Source organism: Anser cygnoides, chromosome 23 (assembly GCF_040182565.1).
Source record: "Anser cygnoides isolate HZ-2024a breed goose chromosome 23, Taihu_goose_T2T_genome, whole genome shotgun sequence".
In the NCBI taxonomy this organism is placed as follows: Eukaryota; Metazoa; Chordata; class Aves; order Anseriformes; family Anatidae; genus Anser; species Anser cygnoides.
The window spans coordinates 6,437,013-6,454,195 of NC_089895.1; the positions used below are offsets into that span (position 1 = coordinate 6,437,013).

The 17,183-nt window shown below is 36.4% G+C and overlaps 1 protein-coding gene across 14 annotated transcripts in view; it reads left to right on the forward strand.

The window, feature by feature from the left end:
* The window catches only part of PRKCZ (protein kinase C zeta), a 47,508-nt gene that overhangs the window by 20,113 nt on the left and 10,212 nt on the right, over positions 1 to 17,183 (forward strand). For 8 of the 14 annotated variants that reach the window (XM_066982223.1, XM_048067520.2, XM_048067522.2 and 5 more), the window contains 10 exons: positions 5,648 to 5,733; positions 8,624 to 8,755; positions 9,906 to 9,987; positions 10,450 to 10,502; positions 12,407 to 12,595; positions 13,877 to 13,974; positions 14,754 to 14,840; positions 15,517 to 15,652; positions 16,003 to 16,090; positions 16,775 to 16,894. In XM_066982223.1, coding sequence (XP_066838324.1) covers positions 5,648 to 5,733; positions 8,624 to 8,755; positions 9,906 to 9,987; positions 10,450 to 10,502; positions 12,407 to 12,595; positions 13,877 to 13,974; positions 14,754 to 14,840; positions 15,517 to 15,652; positions 16,003 to 16,090; positions 16,775 to 16,894 — 1,071 coding nt within the window. Of the gene's footprint in view, positions 1 to 1,060; positions 1,083 to 4,186; positions 4,206 to 5,647; positions 5,734 to 8,623; positions 8,756 to 9,905; positions 9,988 to 10,449; positions 10,503 to 12,406; positions 12,596 to 13,876; positions 13,975 to 14,753; positions 14,841 to 15,516; positions 15,653 to 16,002; positions 16,091 to 16,774; positions 16,895 to 17,183 lie in introns of those variants that run through there. The other 6 variants (XM_066982224.1, XM_066982226.1, XM_066982227.1 and 3 more) reach the window with 4 other exon arrangements.

Consider the following 17,183-nt stretch of genomic DNA (forward strand, 5'->3'; position numbering starts at 1 on the left):
TGCCTGTTTCTGTGCATTGCCCAAATCATATGTAAGCCAGGCTGCTTTAGCCATGATACTTCTTACTGCACTCAGCGTCGTAACCAAAATTACAGTTCTTGATGTTAAGGCAATTTGGACCATTAATGTCTTTTTTGCTATATCTGACTATGGGATTTTAAGGCTTATTTTTGTCTTTTTCCAGAAACATGCCAAGCTATCTCACGCATGTGTTGGCCATGATAGTTGGGGGTTATACTTGCATTGCAGTTTTCAGGAAATAGTGCTGTAAACTGTTTTCTACTGAATGTTTAGATGTCTCCAAATTAGATAAGGTGCCCGAGTTAAAAGGCTGATAGCATCTCTTGAGCAAAGAAAGTGAAGTCAACTCCTTGGATGTCTTCTCTTCGTTTGATGGCTGTCTTCCTCCAGGTAGGATGTGTTGCTGCCTTCCATACAAGGTGCCTCTGAGGTGCGTCTCAGGCTGCAGGCATGATATTTTTGGTCGATCAGTCCATCTGTCGGTCACAAGTTAAAGGATCTTTTAAGGGAAACTTTATGTTATGGCCATTTTATTTCTAGTATTTCTGTGAATGTAAGGTATTTCTGTTTTTTTTGTTTGAAATTGAAAACCTGTGTTCTTGAAGAGTTTTTAGATTCCTAATTTTCTCATGTACTTTGAGTACAGTCAGTATTTTTTAGTGACGAGGCAATCCTGATTTTCTAATAACCATTCAGATGAGCTTTTAAAATGAGCTTGGTCTTTTTCTTACACCAAGAAGGAGGATAGGGCATTAACAGGTGTGATTGATCTAAAGGAGAACACAGCAGCAGTGCAGCTTTTTGAAATGAGATGTTAGCTTTGCTTTTATTGGATGCCAGTGTCTTATTAAGTCTGGTTTATCACCTTGTGATGGCACGGAGCCATTTTAACAGAAGGGTATGAATATGAGCAACCAAGAGCTCACGCCTGAGAAATCAGTGTGTATGGAGGACCGGTTTTACATCCAGCAATCCTGAAATGGAAGTCGGCTGACCTCTTTGAAGCCAGTGGGGAGTAGGGTATTCAGAAAGTGTTCTGGCTGTGTTGCAACGAATGGCAGGTCGGTATTATTGCTCTCTGATATAGGTTGTGGTCCCCCCGTTGGTTCTCTGATGATACTCCATGTAGCACACTTGATTTTTTTCCCTCATTATTCCTGTCCTAATTGTGCTTGTTTCTTTCCTCCCCGTAAAGGTTTACTTTGGTGTATGTTGAAAAGTATAATGGGGATGCTGTTGCTTCCCAAATGCTAGTCTGTTTTAAATAAAATAAATAAAATGCCATCTTCTGACCATTTTAATAACTGCAAGAGGTGAAAGCAGTTGATGCTTACATTGTTAAGGATACTTCCTTCTCTAGCTTCTGAAAAAGAACGTCAATTGTATGTAGCAGTTCAGTCATAATAAGGCCTATTACTATACCCTACAATGTATGTCTGTTACGTGCTTTAGAAAGCAGTTTTGTTTCACTGCTTGGGAAAATATTACGTAACGGATATTGAAGCAATGCACTATCTAAGTTCTCTAGAGTTTGCTTTCCCAAAATGTATTTATCTTTATATGTAATCATCTCTATACGTTAACCTTTTATGTAATTCGGAGTCCATCTGAAATACCAGTATCCATTTCCTAGTGGTAATTCCTGAGTTGGTTTTGAAAGAATGCTCACTTGTCTGCTCAGCAAAACATTAAAAGAACAAAACAAAAACTGGGCATTCTCATACTGTCCAGCTGGCAGGCAGTGTAATTGGCCTGTAAACAACTTGCATTAATCTCTGAGAAGTGATTTGCAGCAATAGCAAATTATCTCTTTGCTTAGTATGGTAAAAGATTTCATTATGGTTTGTTCACATAAAAGCAGACTTTGGAATTGCAGAAAGCATTTGTAAAATCCAAATGCAGAGGAAATAAAATTTTTGTGGCTGTCTTACTGCCATTCGTTGTTGTAAAGCACACTTTTCAGACAACTGATGAATTCTCACATATTCTGGAAAGTACAAGGTTTGCCAAACTTCTTTGGATGGAAAAATAATAATTTGGGCCTGGGGGGAGGTTGGGCCTGTCTTTTAAATTCTTTTTGTTCTCCAGTGCTGGGAAAATATATTGTCACTTGAAAAACAATTGCTCTTCTATTTCTCTTCTTTACCAAGTTCTGTTTTTCAAAGGCAAGGTTCACACCCTTTCTGGTAAGTTCTGGTGGGGTTGTTCTTGAACAGGGGAGTATCTTCTGTAGATTAGTTAGTCTTCAGTGAAGACTGAACAATAGACTTGTTAATTCACTCATCAATTTATATCTGAAGTTTTTGTTATTATTTTTCCTTTTTTTCTTCTTATAATCATTTTTAAAGAGAGAGAAATGAAAGGAATGTTTTTGAAAAAACTGTCCAGTATATTTACGGGGCTCCTTGGGCATTCTTGTTAGTGATGTAGTTGCAGAGCTTGACAACAGAGGGAACTGCACAACAGTGGCTGCTTTACACTGCTTTTTACACACAGGCAGCTGGCTGATTGTTTTAGGCATTCAATAATATAATACAACTGAAAAAGTAGTCCTCTTCAGTATTTAAGTATGGTAAAGAAACACTCCTTTTTGGTTCCTACTTTTTAAAGCTAAGCTGTGTTAAGTTCAGTTTCTGTTATACTGTTGCCTCCTAAGGATATTATAAAATCCCGACTTTGATTTAATATTTATCGGTAATTAAGGAGGTGACTTGCTTCTTTATTTACAGACTTCATCAGCGTGAGCTGCTCGTTAACTTACCAGTCGCTTAATATTCCTCATGTCAGTGATAAGCTACTGTTCAGAACACAGATGTATTAGGTTGCCTCCATATGGTGCTTTGTCTAATGAATCAATTAGCTATTTTGGAAAAACATCTTTGAAGTTTTCTTCCTCTTGGTGAAAAGCCATCCCACAACTGGTGGAACCGTTTTTCATTGATGTTTGTGTATGGCATATTTCACAGTTTAATCAGGAAGATTCATAATTAATTATGAAGAGTAAGTAGCATTTCACAAAGCACTATTGAATTAGGTTTGATTTTTCTGAATAAATGGAGCTAAAGTTTGTTTTAAAGTGCTAGCAATAACTACACCGATGCTTTTTTGTTTGTTTTGTTTTACTGAGAGTGAAGTTTATTCTTCAAAGCATGTGCTTAGGCAAAAACTTTACAATAGTGTTGCAAGACTCTCACTTAAATTTTCGTTGCGCTTATGAAAGGGTTTTTGTTTGTTTGCTTGCTTTAAGGAAAGTTTATATTTGGCAGATTCTGAAGAGCTCTTTGGGTCAAATGAGCATATCAGTTGGGATACCCCTATTCTAGTAGCCATGTGTGTGCTAATTCTGTGTCAGGCAGTCTTTCATCTTCTTGTTGTTTTCAAATTGTTAACAATCAATTTATTAGTGCAATGTCTGTTTCAAACTTGCCAAGTAAACATTTGCACATGCGAATATTATGTATGAATGTTCCCAGATTTGGGGGGTAACAATCTTCAGTACTTGTGTCTTGCTTGTGAAGGACAACAAAGGAATATTTAAAATCTGACCGGTGTTACAGCCAGTGTTCACACATTGCATGTGCATGTCATAGCCTTTGACTGTAGCTGGCTCGATATGAAGTGAAAATAATTTTTCATCAATAATTTCTCCTGCATTACCTTTAAAGTTATAAATAAAATGTAGGTATTTGGAACCCGAAAGCCAGAAACAACACATGAGAACTAAAGATGGTTTTATGTTAATTTCTGAGGGTTATAAATTCAGTCTTTACACATTTCTCCATGTTGAGATGTTACCAACTAGGTCTTATCAAAGCTTTCCTGTTACATGTTCTTTGCTACATTGTCAGGCATTTTAGTTAACATTGTATATTTCCCTGTGTACCATGTTGAATATTCAACATTGTTTCACTTGTATGAGGCTGATTAAAGGACAGTTTTAAGAACAAGTATTGGACTCTCAGTTAAACAAAAACTGTTCAACTGATGGATATTCCTACAGAGAAGTTACAATGCTTCTTAAAGAGAAGTACAAAGCAATTTAATAGACCTTGTTAGGATGACAGAAGAAATTAGGTCAATGTAAGACGATCCTAATAGAACCACATTAGGAAACTGAATCGTTTTCATTGGCAGAACCAGCGGACCTACGTAGGACGTACAGCATGTATGTTGCTATTCACGAGGTATGAATAAAACAAAAGTGTGCATTTTACTGCTACCTTCTCAGAGGGAGTTAGACTTCCTAAGCTGCTTAGTTCTCAATTCCCTATGAAACTGCATTACTTTGTAATTTTTTGTATGAAATGTATGAAATACATTTTTTGCAAGCTGCCAACTGTTTTAAGTTGCATTATAACTCGTACAAATGATTTGTGTTTAAAAAGGCATACAGTTAAAGCTCTGTGTTGGAAAATCTTTCTCATCATGCTACTGAAGATAGCTACAAAATAGTGATATCTAAATAAGTATACTAGTTTTTGATTTTTCTTTTGCAAGCAATGTGATACTAGCAGTAAAAACACTGCAAGATGTATATCCTTGGAAATGTTTTAGGAGATGTCATAAGTGTTCCACTGTCAAGAATAGCTTTCTAACTGTGTTACAGTAAACCTCAAGCTCATAAATTTGAATCCTTTAGTAGGTGTCATTAGAACTAATTATTCAGCAATGGAAATCATGCTAAATGTGACTTTTTTCTTTAATTTTTTTACTATTTTTTATAGCAGGACTATATTGCCAGTTATAACATGACTGCTGACTCTTCTGCTTAGCTCACCACCCACCTCTTCCTCCCCGTGTTCCCACTCCAGCCAGTACCCCTGAGGTTGCCTGCTATGGGAAGCCATGGTGCTGGTTGTGTGCCAGGGACTGGCTGTGTCACCATTACAGCTGCACGCAGGGCTGGTGCTGCACAATGAATTTTTCAGCACTTAGTATTTAATATGAAATTCTCTAATTAGTCACTCAAACGTTGCTCTTAAGTATGTGAGAAGTGACAACAAATACATTTGGAGTAGATGCTATGTACTATCTTGTATGGCTTCTTGAAAAATCTGTCTGCAACAGCTTAAATGATTTCTTGTTGTCATGTTTAGACTATATTAGAAATAATTGCAGACCTCTACTTGTGCTGCTTCCATAACAGAAGAAATATTTTGGGGTAATGTTTGCTAACAAAGATGAAATTGAGGTCAAATAATGCAACTCTCCAGATTAGTATCATATTCAGTACTGTGCAGCTAAAGCCCTATTAGCACCAAACACCCTTTGTGTTTGTGTTGACACTGTAATTTTACTGGAGGAAACTGTTTCTTTAACTATCTGTTATCTGTCCTTCTCACCTGAGCTTGAACAGCCAGCAGCCAAGAAACTAACAAGATTACGATCATGTGAGGAAAAAGACAGGGATAGAGAAAAGGGAGAGGCAGTGGTGAAAGCACATCCTGCAGGAGCTGTCATTTAAGGCTGCCTTAAAAAAAAATAAAAAAAATCAGCAGGGATTTTAGCTGTGCGTTGATAATTAGAAAAGCAAGATTGTTTTTAGTCACAACTTGCTTAATGTAGTGCGTCTGCTGTCACTGTGCAACCATGCTGCTGCTTTATACCTTTTTAATTTCTTTCTTAGAATCAATCTACCGACGTGGAGCCAGAAGATGGAGGAAGCTGTACAGAGTGAATGGGCATTTGTTTCAAGCCAAACGTTTTAACAGAGTGAGTACTGTTGTATAAAATGTTGGGTTTTGGTAATGTTCTGTGGTAATTGTTTTCTCAGTCCGTGCTCTTCTGTATTTGAGTGGCGAAAAGAGAGGAAAAGCAGGATGCTTATTGATGTGACTTTTGGTCTGTGCAGTGTTATTCAGGTCGTAAAAATCATACAGCTGAGTCTTTAAATCTGATTAGCTGAAAATGTATTTAAAGTCTCTAATAACTGTTTTTGTGAATATTTAAACTGATGTGCCTAGATCAGCTTTTCTCGTCTCCACCCTTTGTGATCGTGCTGCTTGATTGCAGCATAATCTTTTACCTTCAGTACTTTTTGTCGTTCTTGAAATTAATACCAAGAGCCGTAGCCTTTAACTGTTTTGAATCTGAAGTATTACATAATCTAATTAAGAAAAAACATCCCGTGTGTGAGCTAAAATACAGCTGTATTAAGAATCTGACTTAATCCACATAAGCAAGTGAATGTAGCTTTAAGGCTGAGGCTCCTCCTTGGCTTAGCCCATTATGTCAAAGTATTGCAGCACATATACAAATGTAATGTACACTTTTGGGAATTCGGTACAAAACTGAGTACAGTGAGGTGAGTTAACTTTTTGATTCAGCAGTAACATTTCTTTTATGAAATCTTTACTACTGCCTGGATGGAATATTTTTTTTAATGCTCCCCACCCCAAAACTGCATTTTAAAAGAAGGAAAAGCCCCTTCAATCTCAGTATTGCTGGATATGTGAAAATAAGTTATTTATCTGAATTACAACAAGCATTTGTCTAATGTGGGGTACCGACTATTTTTTTAATTTGTAGTATGAAACATTCCATACTTTGAGATGCTCATAAAGCATTTCCTTGAAGCATTGTGAATACATATCTGCCACATTAAGCATCCAGTGTTATTAATATAAATAAGTTTTTATGGGAATTAGGCTGATGGTGAATAAACAAGTGAAGATTTTGAAACCTCATTAGCATGCTTATTTGCTAACAGCCCTAAACAAGACTGTGTAACTGTCTCTGTAGAAATAGAATCATATAAAACCGTAGTACAAACAAAATCCAGCTGAAGCTAGAAATAAAGTTGACATGAGCTGATGCGACACGAAAATGCAAAGATTAATAAATTAGTCATATAGGTAAGCATTACTGAATTAGACACTAAATTTTCACATTGACTGAATTTTTAAGACTGCAGTATTACATTATGAATTTGTTCCTCTTTCAAAATAATTTTTTAAGACCTCTTTGGTTAATTCAGGTAAATGAACGTGTTCAAGAATCTAAGCCTTGATATTGTTCAGTATATCTCTGTTGGGCATAATGTAAGGGTTAACTCTTCTGTGTTTGTATGCATTTTGGGGAGGCATGAGGGATACCTGTATTCCTCGTGGAATTTGAGAGCTGCCCCTTTGTCCATTTTTTTTCTTGCTTTCCTGCATCTGACTGAAGTAAATGAGAATTTCTTGCATGCTTTTTCCAGGCCCTAAACATTTTATTTAGCCTTCATGTTACTGCTGCCAGACGTACATAAGAATACTAAAGGTAGTCTGGTGGAGCAGGAGTTTTGAAATGGAAAGAAGTGGCTACAGATGTCCAAGGCTTGCTCTCTTGTACACAGTACGGTTTTTATGTTTGTTTTGGCCTGGACAGTGTAGTTTGGATTATTCCCAGTCAAGAACTAGCTGTATAGCTGACTGGAATGTAGCTACGTTTGGTTTTCTACAGCTATCAAAATATAAGAAAGGCAATACAGAAAACATTTCAAAAAAATCCAATCTTGTATTAATTTTTTAAATACTACCAGTAAGGATTCGTAGTTGTTGAACACTTTTGGGCAGGACACTGTATGATTCATTAGTCTGAGGATCTGAATAACCACACTAACTGCAGTTTGCTCAGAGGAACAGACTTTCACTGTTCTGTGGCTTTGGGACAGTTGCAGAGCTCGAAGCCTGGCATGGGGGATGAGCGCAGGACTGCTTGTGCAGCTTGTAGAGTGATAGGCAGCCTCGCCTGTCAGAACTACTGGGGAAAATTTGCAGATAGTGAACACTGAGCACATCTTCTTTTGGCAATCTGTGCACCGTGTGTAGAAAGAGAACTGAGATTAGGTGGCTTCTTGGCATAAAAGAATCTGTTTGGCAGTTTGGGTAACGTAGAGAAAATGACCACAGCACACATACACCGGAGAAATGATTTCAAGAAGTGCCTTGTTAAAGTCAGCAGCAGAATGTCTTACTTCTTCCTTTGTCCTCATTTTGGTTTAATTTATTCAGATGTGATTTCCCTGCACGAAGAAAAAAGGCCATATATTTCTGATATTAAATAATGCAACGTGCAGAGGCTTTAAATCAGACTTGATAGATAAGATTTTTAATTTGTTTTGCAGAGTTTCTACTGATGTTCTACCATTGTCAGAAGTGTATAGGTGCATATGTAGACCAGTCTTTATACTTTAATTTGTGGAGGCTCATAATATTTTGTGCTAGTGTTCTTGAAAGTCAGTTTGGCTGCTTTTTGTGTACTCTTGTGCAAATTCTTGTCGATTTTGTTTGGGTAACCTCTGTCAGCATCTGAAGTTCAGAATAGACTTATTGTCTAAGATGATTTGCAAATGTTAGGTTGTGATGTATTCCATCTGCTTGAGACATTTGTTTTCTTAACATTCAGTTTAAAAAAAAGTGTATTTTAGCTCAATTCTAAGCATGAGGTGTAACCTTCAGTTATTCATGAAATCCTGGGTATTCTGAAATAACTATTATTCAATATTCCTAGGAGATGGGTAGGATGGGTTGTTGTAGGGTGGGTTCTTTCTGCCAGCTGACTACCAGCCTACAGAAGGGAATTGATAACTGAAATTGATGATACGTGTTCTGGCTTTTAGAGAGCATATTGTGGCCAGTGCAGCGAAAGGATATGGGGTCTCGGAAGGCAAGGCTACAAGTGTATCAACTGCAAATTGTTGGTCCATAAACGTTGTCATATACTTGTTCCACTGACCTGCAAAAGGCATATGGTAAGTTTGCTTTCTGTCTAAAACTAAGGTGTTTGGTTGTGTCCTGTTTTGCTTATTCTAGATATGCATCCTGAATGGTTGAAGATTTATAACACTTGGCAGTATTTGATTTTCAGTTTCCAGAATGTCTGTGGAGGACAGGCCTTTAGTTTGTGAGCAGTACAGACAAACTGAGAAGAAAACTTGTGATATGACTAACTGTGAGCAAGCTCGAGTGTGACTTCTCCAGTGGAGATAATTTATTTTACAGATAGATAAAGAGTTGTTATTGACAATCTTAGTGGTCGCTTCTTTTAGCCTATTGCTGAATTTTAAGCACCAAGGCACTTGTGTGGTATTTGCACCTCTGATGTTTTTCCGTTTGTTTCTCCAATCCTGTTTTCTTCCTCTCTGTCATAGCAGCAACTCCAGTATCTTTCCCATATTTTTAATATTAAATTGTGACCCTAAACTTTAGCTCTTCTATATACTTGTCACAGACTTTAACCAGTATTTCTCTGGTTCTTGCGTCATCTTTTTGTTAACTAGAAGCTAAACCCAATTTTTTCTTCACTGGTGTTACATATGACTTGCCTACATATGACTTGACACTACCAGATTCTTTGCAATTTATTTATGCGTGTTGCTATACCTACTGGAATAATCATACATGACTCATCATGAGTTGGGGATGAGACCAGGATCCAAACATATTATAAAATTGCTTGATATTGTTGTATTTACCAAGTTATTCAATACCTTTGCAAAATGAGTAACTATTCCTGTTTTTTTAAACAGGAAAGGAATATTGCCAGTGCTCTAAATTGAGTATGTAACATCACTGAAGTATGTTTACTTTGTTTCAGTTCCCCATGAAACATTCTTTAATAGAATTGAAGTTTGAGCTTTGCAATAAAATGTACTAAACTCACTTTCAGAAGACAGCTAAGCATCTCCTGTAGTTACAAAGGACAGTTGAAATAACATCTAGGCTTTTTGGTAGATGGTTATTATAACGTGTTACAAAGGAATACTTCCTACAAAATCCAGCTTTCTTTCAGAAGCTACAAATGTAAGGTTCTTGTTGTATTGCAGTTATGTGATAAGACGTGGTGACTTAAAAGGGACTGTGTAAATTGACATTTTTCCTGTATGATTTATGTTTTACAAGGATTCGGTCATGCCTTCCCAGGAACCTCAGTTAGATGATAAAAATGATGAAGTTGACCTCCCTTCAGAAGAAGCTGATGGAAGTGAGTATTTTCCTGGTAAAAAGGATGTTTAAAAGATGGAATTCATGCGCTTCCTTACTTGTACTGTGACAGTAGCATAGTCCAGAAATCCGTGAACATCGGAGCACTATTAAAATTCATCAAGTTGGTAACTTTACCTCCTGTGACATCCTTAACTAGTTCAGAGGATGAGATCTTTAACCTTGAGTTTGCAGTTGTCTTTTTTGTGTTCAGTATTGGAGGAGTTAAACTCTCATCTAGGCTGGGCTCTCTTTATTAGCAAGTGTGGTCTGATGGAGTGGATCTATAGACCAAAAAAGGTGGTATAGGAGGCCCAGTTTCCAATTTACCTGATTTTTTTTAAAGGTTACCTTGGACGAGCAAACTGCTATTCCCAAGCCACTAAATCATCTTTCCATTTATCAGTTTTGTAATGATTTCTAATGAAGGCCTTAATCACACTACTTTTGTTTGATTTTGCAGTTCCCTACATTCCTTCAAACAGGAAACATGACAGCATTAAAGACGACTCTGAGGTATGTTTTTAAAATTACTTCTGTAATTCACTTTAACACACTCTTAATCACACACCTTTTATAAAGTAATTAGTTATTTGTCCTGTTTTTTTCTGCTACCATTGAAATGAGAAGCCTGTTTTTTTTTCTGAAAATGATCTCTGAAGTATTTTTGGATTTTCAGATTTCTTCTGTAAACAGCTCTTATCTCAATCATGATGTGAGAGATGTTTTTTCTCTCCATTCATGCTGAAACAACATCGATTTAACAGGTTTTTGACTTTATTGGTTCTTCCAACATACGGTGGCATTGACATTTCATCGTCTGCCCTCTCTAATGGATGTACACCCCTTATCACCCTAAGGCTACCTCTGCAGGCTAACATTATGAAAATTGGTTCAATCTGATAGTACCTTAACTATGTAGCTGTCTCTAACTAATAATTTATAGAGAGCTCCTGTGGAAATACAAGTAAAATAACATAGACTTGAGCTCTGTTTTTCAGCTTTTGTAGAGGTTCTGACACAACCTCTGCATACAAAGAGCATTATTCCTTTAAAGCAGTTTGATCCCAACACACTTAAATTCTAAAGGGCTTCAAGAAGCTGCTTCTAAAAATGCTTCTGGCATATTTGAGATAAATGCACTTTGCAGAATGCTAGCACTTAGTTATCCTGCTCTTCAACAAGCCTGCACCTTGTCTCTACCTCCACTACAATGCTTGTCACTACTATTAATTTACACTTGAATAGTTGCTGCTCTTGGGTAAGTGACTGCCTTATTTTCAGTCATGTGCATTTAGGATTTGTCTCAAATTCATGGATGGAAAGATATAAATTTAAAACAATTTTAATTGCTATCTGGAGTTACTGACTTCTGCTCAGGTAGATACTGTTTGTGTTTAAATTTTGATAGGTGTTGTTTGTTCAGCTGACCTGAATTATGCTCCTCTGACTTTACATATTGCTTTTGAGCTTTACTAAAATAATTTAAGGTGTCCTGCAAAGAGGATGTGGTATTCTGGTAGCTTTGTTGACTAGAATCTTCAGGCTCAGACCAATCTCTTCTAATAGCAGTCAATCCTAGATCAAGATTCTTTATATAAATACTTTCCTTAGTTCAGCAGAACGCTGATCTGTCTACAAGTACTGTAGTTTGAGGTCAGATAAAAATAGGCCATAGAAGTATGTCAAAGCATTGTATATCCTGGTAAAATAAGGAAAGTGCAAATGCATAGCGTATTTGTCTAATTGAACTTCTTGCTTTTCAAGTCTCATGTTCATGTTATCTCAGCTATTTGTTGGAATTAAATTTGTCATTTAAAATCAATAAGGAATTTTAAAACAACATTCTTCATCGATGAATATTTTCCGCAAATCCTCACTTTTGAGAAATTGGTATTTCTGTATGTTCATAGGCACCTATTAAAAATCTTCAAATTATTGTAGTAAATCTTAGGCAGTTTTCTAAACTGAAATCAAGATAAGTATATTCTTTAGCAAATTACTGTTTTATATATTCTTTTTAGTTAGCTTTCATTAATTTGTACTACAGTATTTGTGTCAGAATATGGAAGATGCTCTTTGCTCAGTTGAAAGTGTAATTCTACCTGCTTACAGGTCAAGAATGAATAAGACCCCATTTGTAAAGGCACTGCATTCTGTTTTCCAGTAGGGAATATTTGAACAATTCATTGAACAAACTAGAACCTTGAAAAACACAGTAGCTACTAACAAGAGCAAAGCCAATACCAAAAAAAATTTCTAAATAAGTGGGTTATAATTGACCATTCAAATCTGTGTGGCAGTGACAACAGCATGTGAAGTTAGCTTGTTCTGTCCAGTGATTAAAGACCTCTGCTGTAATAGCTACTTGTTATGAAAGCATCTGTTTCTAGCGTAAATTTGTTTCCTTTTTTGTACAGGATATCAAACCAGTCATTGATGGGATGGATGGAATTAAGATTTCTCAGGGGCTTGGACTACAGGACTTTGATTTAATCAGAGTTATTGGACGTGGAAGCTATGCCAAAGTTCTTTTAGTTCGATTAAAAAAGAATGATCAAATTTACGCTATGAAAGTAGTGAAAAAAGAATTGGTCCATGACGATGAGGTAAAAGGCTGTTAATTGTGTTACATTACATATTTTTAAAGCTTAATACTGTTTAACAAAAAATACTCAAATAAGAAGCTGAAGTTTTAGATGGCATTTGTGTAACAGAAGTTCTACTAGCTTCTGAATGCGTCATCAACTGCATAAACTCTAACATCAAAATGAAATTTGAGAGAAATGTCCACTATTTTAATAAAAGTCCTTATTTTAGTAGAATGCACATGACGAATGTACCAACTTGTGTGCTAATCTGTGAGAGGAGATGAATGGGGTAGAATTCGGGCACTTAATTTAGAACGAAAAAAATGTTTTCAAAGGCAGACAAATTTATATAATTTATATGCAAAGTATTTGTATTTCAGACTAGGAGCTGAAACTGTTCCTGCAGTTACAGTGCGTATGTGCACAGTACTCCGGAGTGTTTTTTTTTCCCGTAGGTTTAAAAAAAGTTGTTTGCTACCATTTAAGGTCACTAAGGTTTAACTGACTTGTTCTAAAAAGTCTTCTACGCAAATCAGTGCTGCACATCGTGATTATCATCAAAATTCTGTTGATTTAAAAACAAAAAAACACTGAAGTGTGCAAGTTAGAAAAAGAACAAAAGCAGTCGGGGGTGGAATAGAATGGGCATGAACAAATCCCAGCAAACCACCTGCAGTGCCATAGGCCTGGAATGTGCCATGGTAGGCATATGCAGGGGATGGGATAACCGGTCTGCAGTGAGCAGGCAGCCCATATTAGTGTGTTATACGTATGTATGAAACTGAGTTTCCTTTGAAGTCTCTTAAGGAGATGCTCATTCATTAAAACCAAAGTGGACACATTGTTTTATTCAAAATTGAATTTGAGGTTCATATTGACACTCGTGTTTACCGTTGTAAGGTGCTTTATCTTCAGGAGTGTCTCAGCACAAAACCTATTAGATCTGTTTTTGATGGAGACACTTCCTGATTCCCTTTGAGACTTTAGTTGCTCAGCCAGGCTGGTTGTTCTGTGGTTGAACTCTGTTTCCCTTCATACAATGTCTCTCTATTGTGGAACTATTCTTGACAGGATTTTAGTGAATTTTGTGCAGAGCCCTTTCTAAATGGTTAAGGAACTTCTGAATATATAATGGAATTAAAATGTTTTCTATCTTCTTCCAGATCTAGGGGTTTTTATCTTTCTTAAGAACATCGTAACAATGACACTACATAAGGGAAAACAGATATTCACAATTTCTGGGAATACCCACAGTGGTTATCCAGCAGAAGTTCTGATTGTTCAATTATTCTATTTCAGGACATTGATTGGGTACAGACAGAGAAACATGTGTTTGAACAGGCATCCAGTAACCCATTCCTAGTTGGTTTACATTCATGCTTTCAAACAACAAGTCGGTAAGAAAGATCTGAAATTTTGTTTTAAAAACCTTGATCACTGATATATGAAAAGCAGTTGTTACAAACAAAACCACTGCCATCACACAGAAATCTCTGGAAGGAAGCATTGGTGTTGCCAGGGCTTCCCTGCTCTAGCAATGCCAGTTCTAAGGCAGTAAGTTGGTGTGGGACAAAAAGCAGGGATTTCCAGCTCTGAATTGGAAAGGAGAAGGATGAGAGGAGGAACTGCGTGCTGTTTTTCTGAGCACAGGCCCTGTGGCTTCAGGAATAGAAGGATGATAGCTGGGTAAGACAGCCGCTGTGTGAGTTTTATAATACCTGAATCTACAGAAGGCGGCAGAATCAGTTCGCGATGTCTTGAATTTGGTTTGGTTATAGCTGTAGTGTTACAAATCTTACACTAAAGAAACAAAGAAGCAAGAAACTGTTTTCAAGTGCATAAGTTCATCAACATCAGATTGTGTTAGTTGGTCCGAAGAAAACAAGTTGTAGTAGGAGAAAAATTTGTTTATGTCTGTTAACACCAAACTGTTGAATGCAGCTGCCTCTTTCCATTTAGTCTGAATTCACCATTTTTATTTGCATTTAAGTGAAGGACGTGATCCTACATAACATGGATTAAATAAATATTTTTTCCCTTCTTAAATAGTTTCTGAGAAATATGAATGATTAATTCAAGAGTGGAAGTTGAAAATGGCTTAAATTGGAAGAGTACAAATAATTTTTTCCTATTGAGAATTTCACTGGAAGCCATTAATTGTATTATATACTTTCAGATTATTTCTTGTCATAGAGTATGTAAATGGGGGAGATCTTATGTTTCATATGCAACGGCAAAGAAAGCTTCCTGAAGAACATGCAAGGTATTTTATTAATACAGCTGTAGTGGTTGTCCTGTGTTGTTTAACGTTATGTATGAAATGCTTTCAAAGCTTTATTCTATAAAAGAAGATGAATAGCAAAGGAAGAATGAAAGGTTGTTTTTAAAGATTAGAATGTTGTGCCATGGGGAGAAATGTTAACTTTTTTAAAAAAGGATAAATACTTTTTAAAGCAAGAAAGCATTTCATAATTAGCAAGTTATTCCTATTTATTTTTGTTTACTGCTTCATATCTAGTTCACACTTCTTTGATAGGTTGATAGATGACGTAGCTATTTTAATTCTTTTGATCTTATGATGAATTAATATATTTGGTGATAGAAGGAAGAAAAACCTGGTTTGCTATCATGCACTGTGTAAAGTCCTGTCTTAAGCTGAAAATAGGGTTCTTGTATGTTGTTAGTTTGAGATTTTTCTGAAAGATATGTGAGATAAAGAATATTTTCTTCATTAGTAGAATTAAAATAATTTGCCTTATTTTAAGGAATAATTTTACAATATGAGTTCAATGTCCTTGTAAATAAATGTAGCTGCTTTTCAGTATCCTGTTCATAGAGAAAAGCTGGCTGATAAGCTCTTGTTTTAAGAGCATATCTTTTTCTTTGCACCTGCTGTTGTACAATCTCTGTTAATGTGATTTTCTCCTTTTCAACTTCAGGTTTTATGCTGCTGAAATTTGTATTGCTCTAAACTTTCTACACGAAAGAGGCATAATCTACAGAGACTTAAAACTAGACAATGTTCTTCTGGATGCGGAGGGTCATATCAAATTAACAGATTATGGCATGTGCAAGGTAGGATTTTTCTTACCTTTCTCTTGTCTCTTTGTCACTCAGTATATCTATGTTCAAGCTTCTAAGTCCAATGCAGCACTGAGCAATATTCTGGCAGAAATTACCTTTTGCTTATCACCAGTGTTACTGAGGCCTGAATTTAGTTGTGGAGTAGCAACTTTACTCTGAAAAATGACCGATGAATAGGACCACGTTTGTAATTTTTTCCTTTTTATTTTTTATGTGGGTCATTTTTGAGGACAAATGAAGTTGACCTTGTTGGCTGAGTTAAATTTCTACTATTTTGTTTCCTATGTGACAAACAGAGGTCAACTTTTAATTTATTTTTTTTAACTGTTTTGTGTATGTAGGAAGGATTGGGCCCTGGTGACACTACAAGCACTTTCTGTGGAACACCAAATTATATTGCACCAGAGATCCTAAGGGGAGAAGAATATGGTAAGCTAGGACTGAACAATTTGACATTAGAGTTATAATCAAGCAGAAATCCAAGTTTCGGTTGTAGGTTGATTCAAATAGTATTGTTTGTATATTTTGAGAAAATATGCATGTGGCAGAGTCTAATTTTTTTGAAATGAAAAAGTAATTTTTCTCTTGTAGTCATTCATTTCAGCTTCTTTTAAATCCTACCTTCCCTGGAAAAGAACAATTCAATGATACTGTATCAAAACCAAGCCCACTCCTTGATGTAGTTTACATCCCAGCTGCGCTTGTCCCCCAGGCGAAGCTAGAATGCTGTGCCAAAATTCATTGCTTATGCAGAATGAAAACTAGTCTTTTAACCAGTGTTAGTTGTGAACTGATCTAATCAGTAGGTTGAGCTGTGTACTGTTATAAGATTCTAGAATGTTCAACCTCCTCTAAAAAAAAAAAGAAAAAAAATTCCAGCTTAAGCACAGTGGATGACTGCTCTCTGGCAGACACCTACAAAAATCCTGTACAAGTTGCCTCTGCTGCCGAATTCTGAGAACTGTCAAGTGATGCTGTTCATTATATCTGTGGCTTCAGTGACATTAGAGAATTTCAGTACTCTGCAGAAACAGGCCATTAATCTTCATATTATGAGAGAACAATGGAATTCAAGGAGTCCTGGCTGAAAATCTTCTCTTTAAATATTTACAGGGTTCAGCGTGGATTGGTGGGCTCTTGGCGTGTTGATGTTTGAAATGATGGCAGGAAGATCTCCATTTGATATCATTACTGACAATCCAGACATGAACACTGAAGATTACCTCTTCCAAGGTACAGTCTTTTTTTCCTTCCCCATGAATTCTCTTGGGGGAGGAACAGTGGAAGTTAGCATTGCAGTAAAACACTTAGAACTGTCTTGTTTTCCTTTTCTCTTATCTCGTGGCTCCGCACAGACCTACTATATATAAAGGGCCCCAGTATTTTAAGTTTTTAATTCTGGGAGTTTTGTTGAACTGAGATAAAATGGCCTGGAATTAGGAAGCCTGATGCAGACAAAGCATGCCCACAGTGTGGAAATAACCATCAGAAGTTGCACAGAATGGCATCTTTGTTCAAAGGC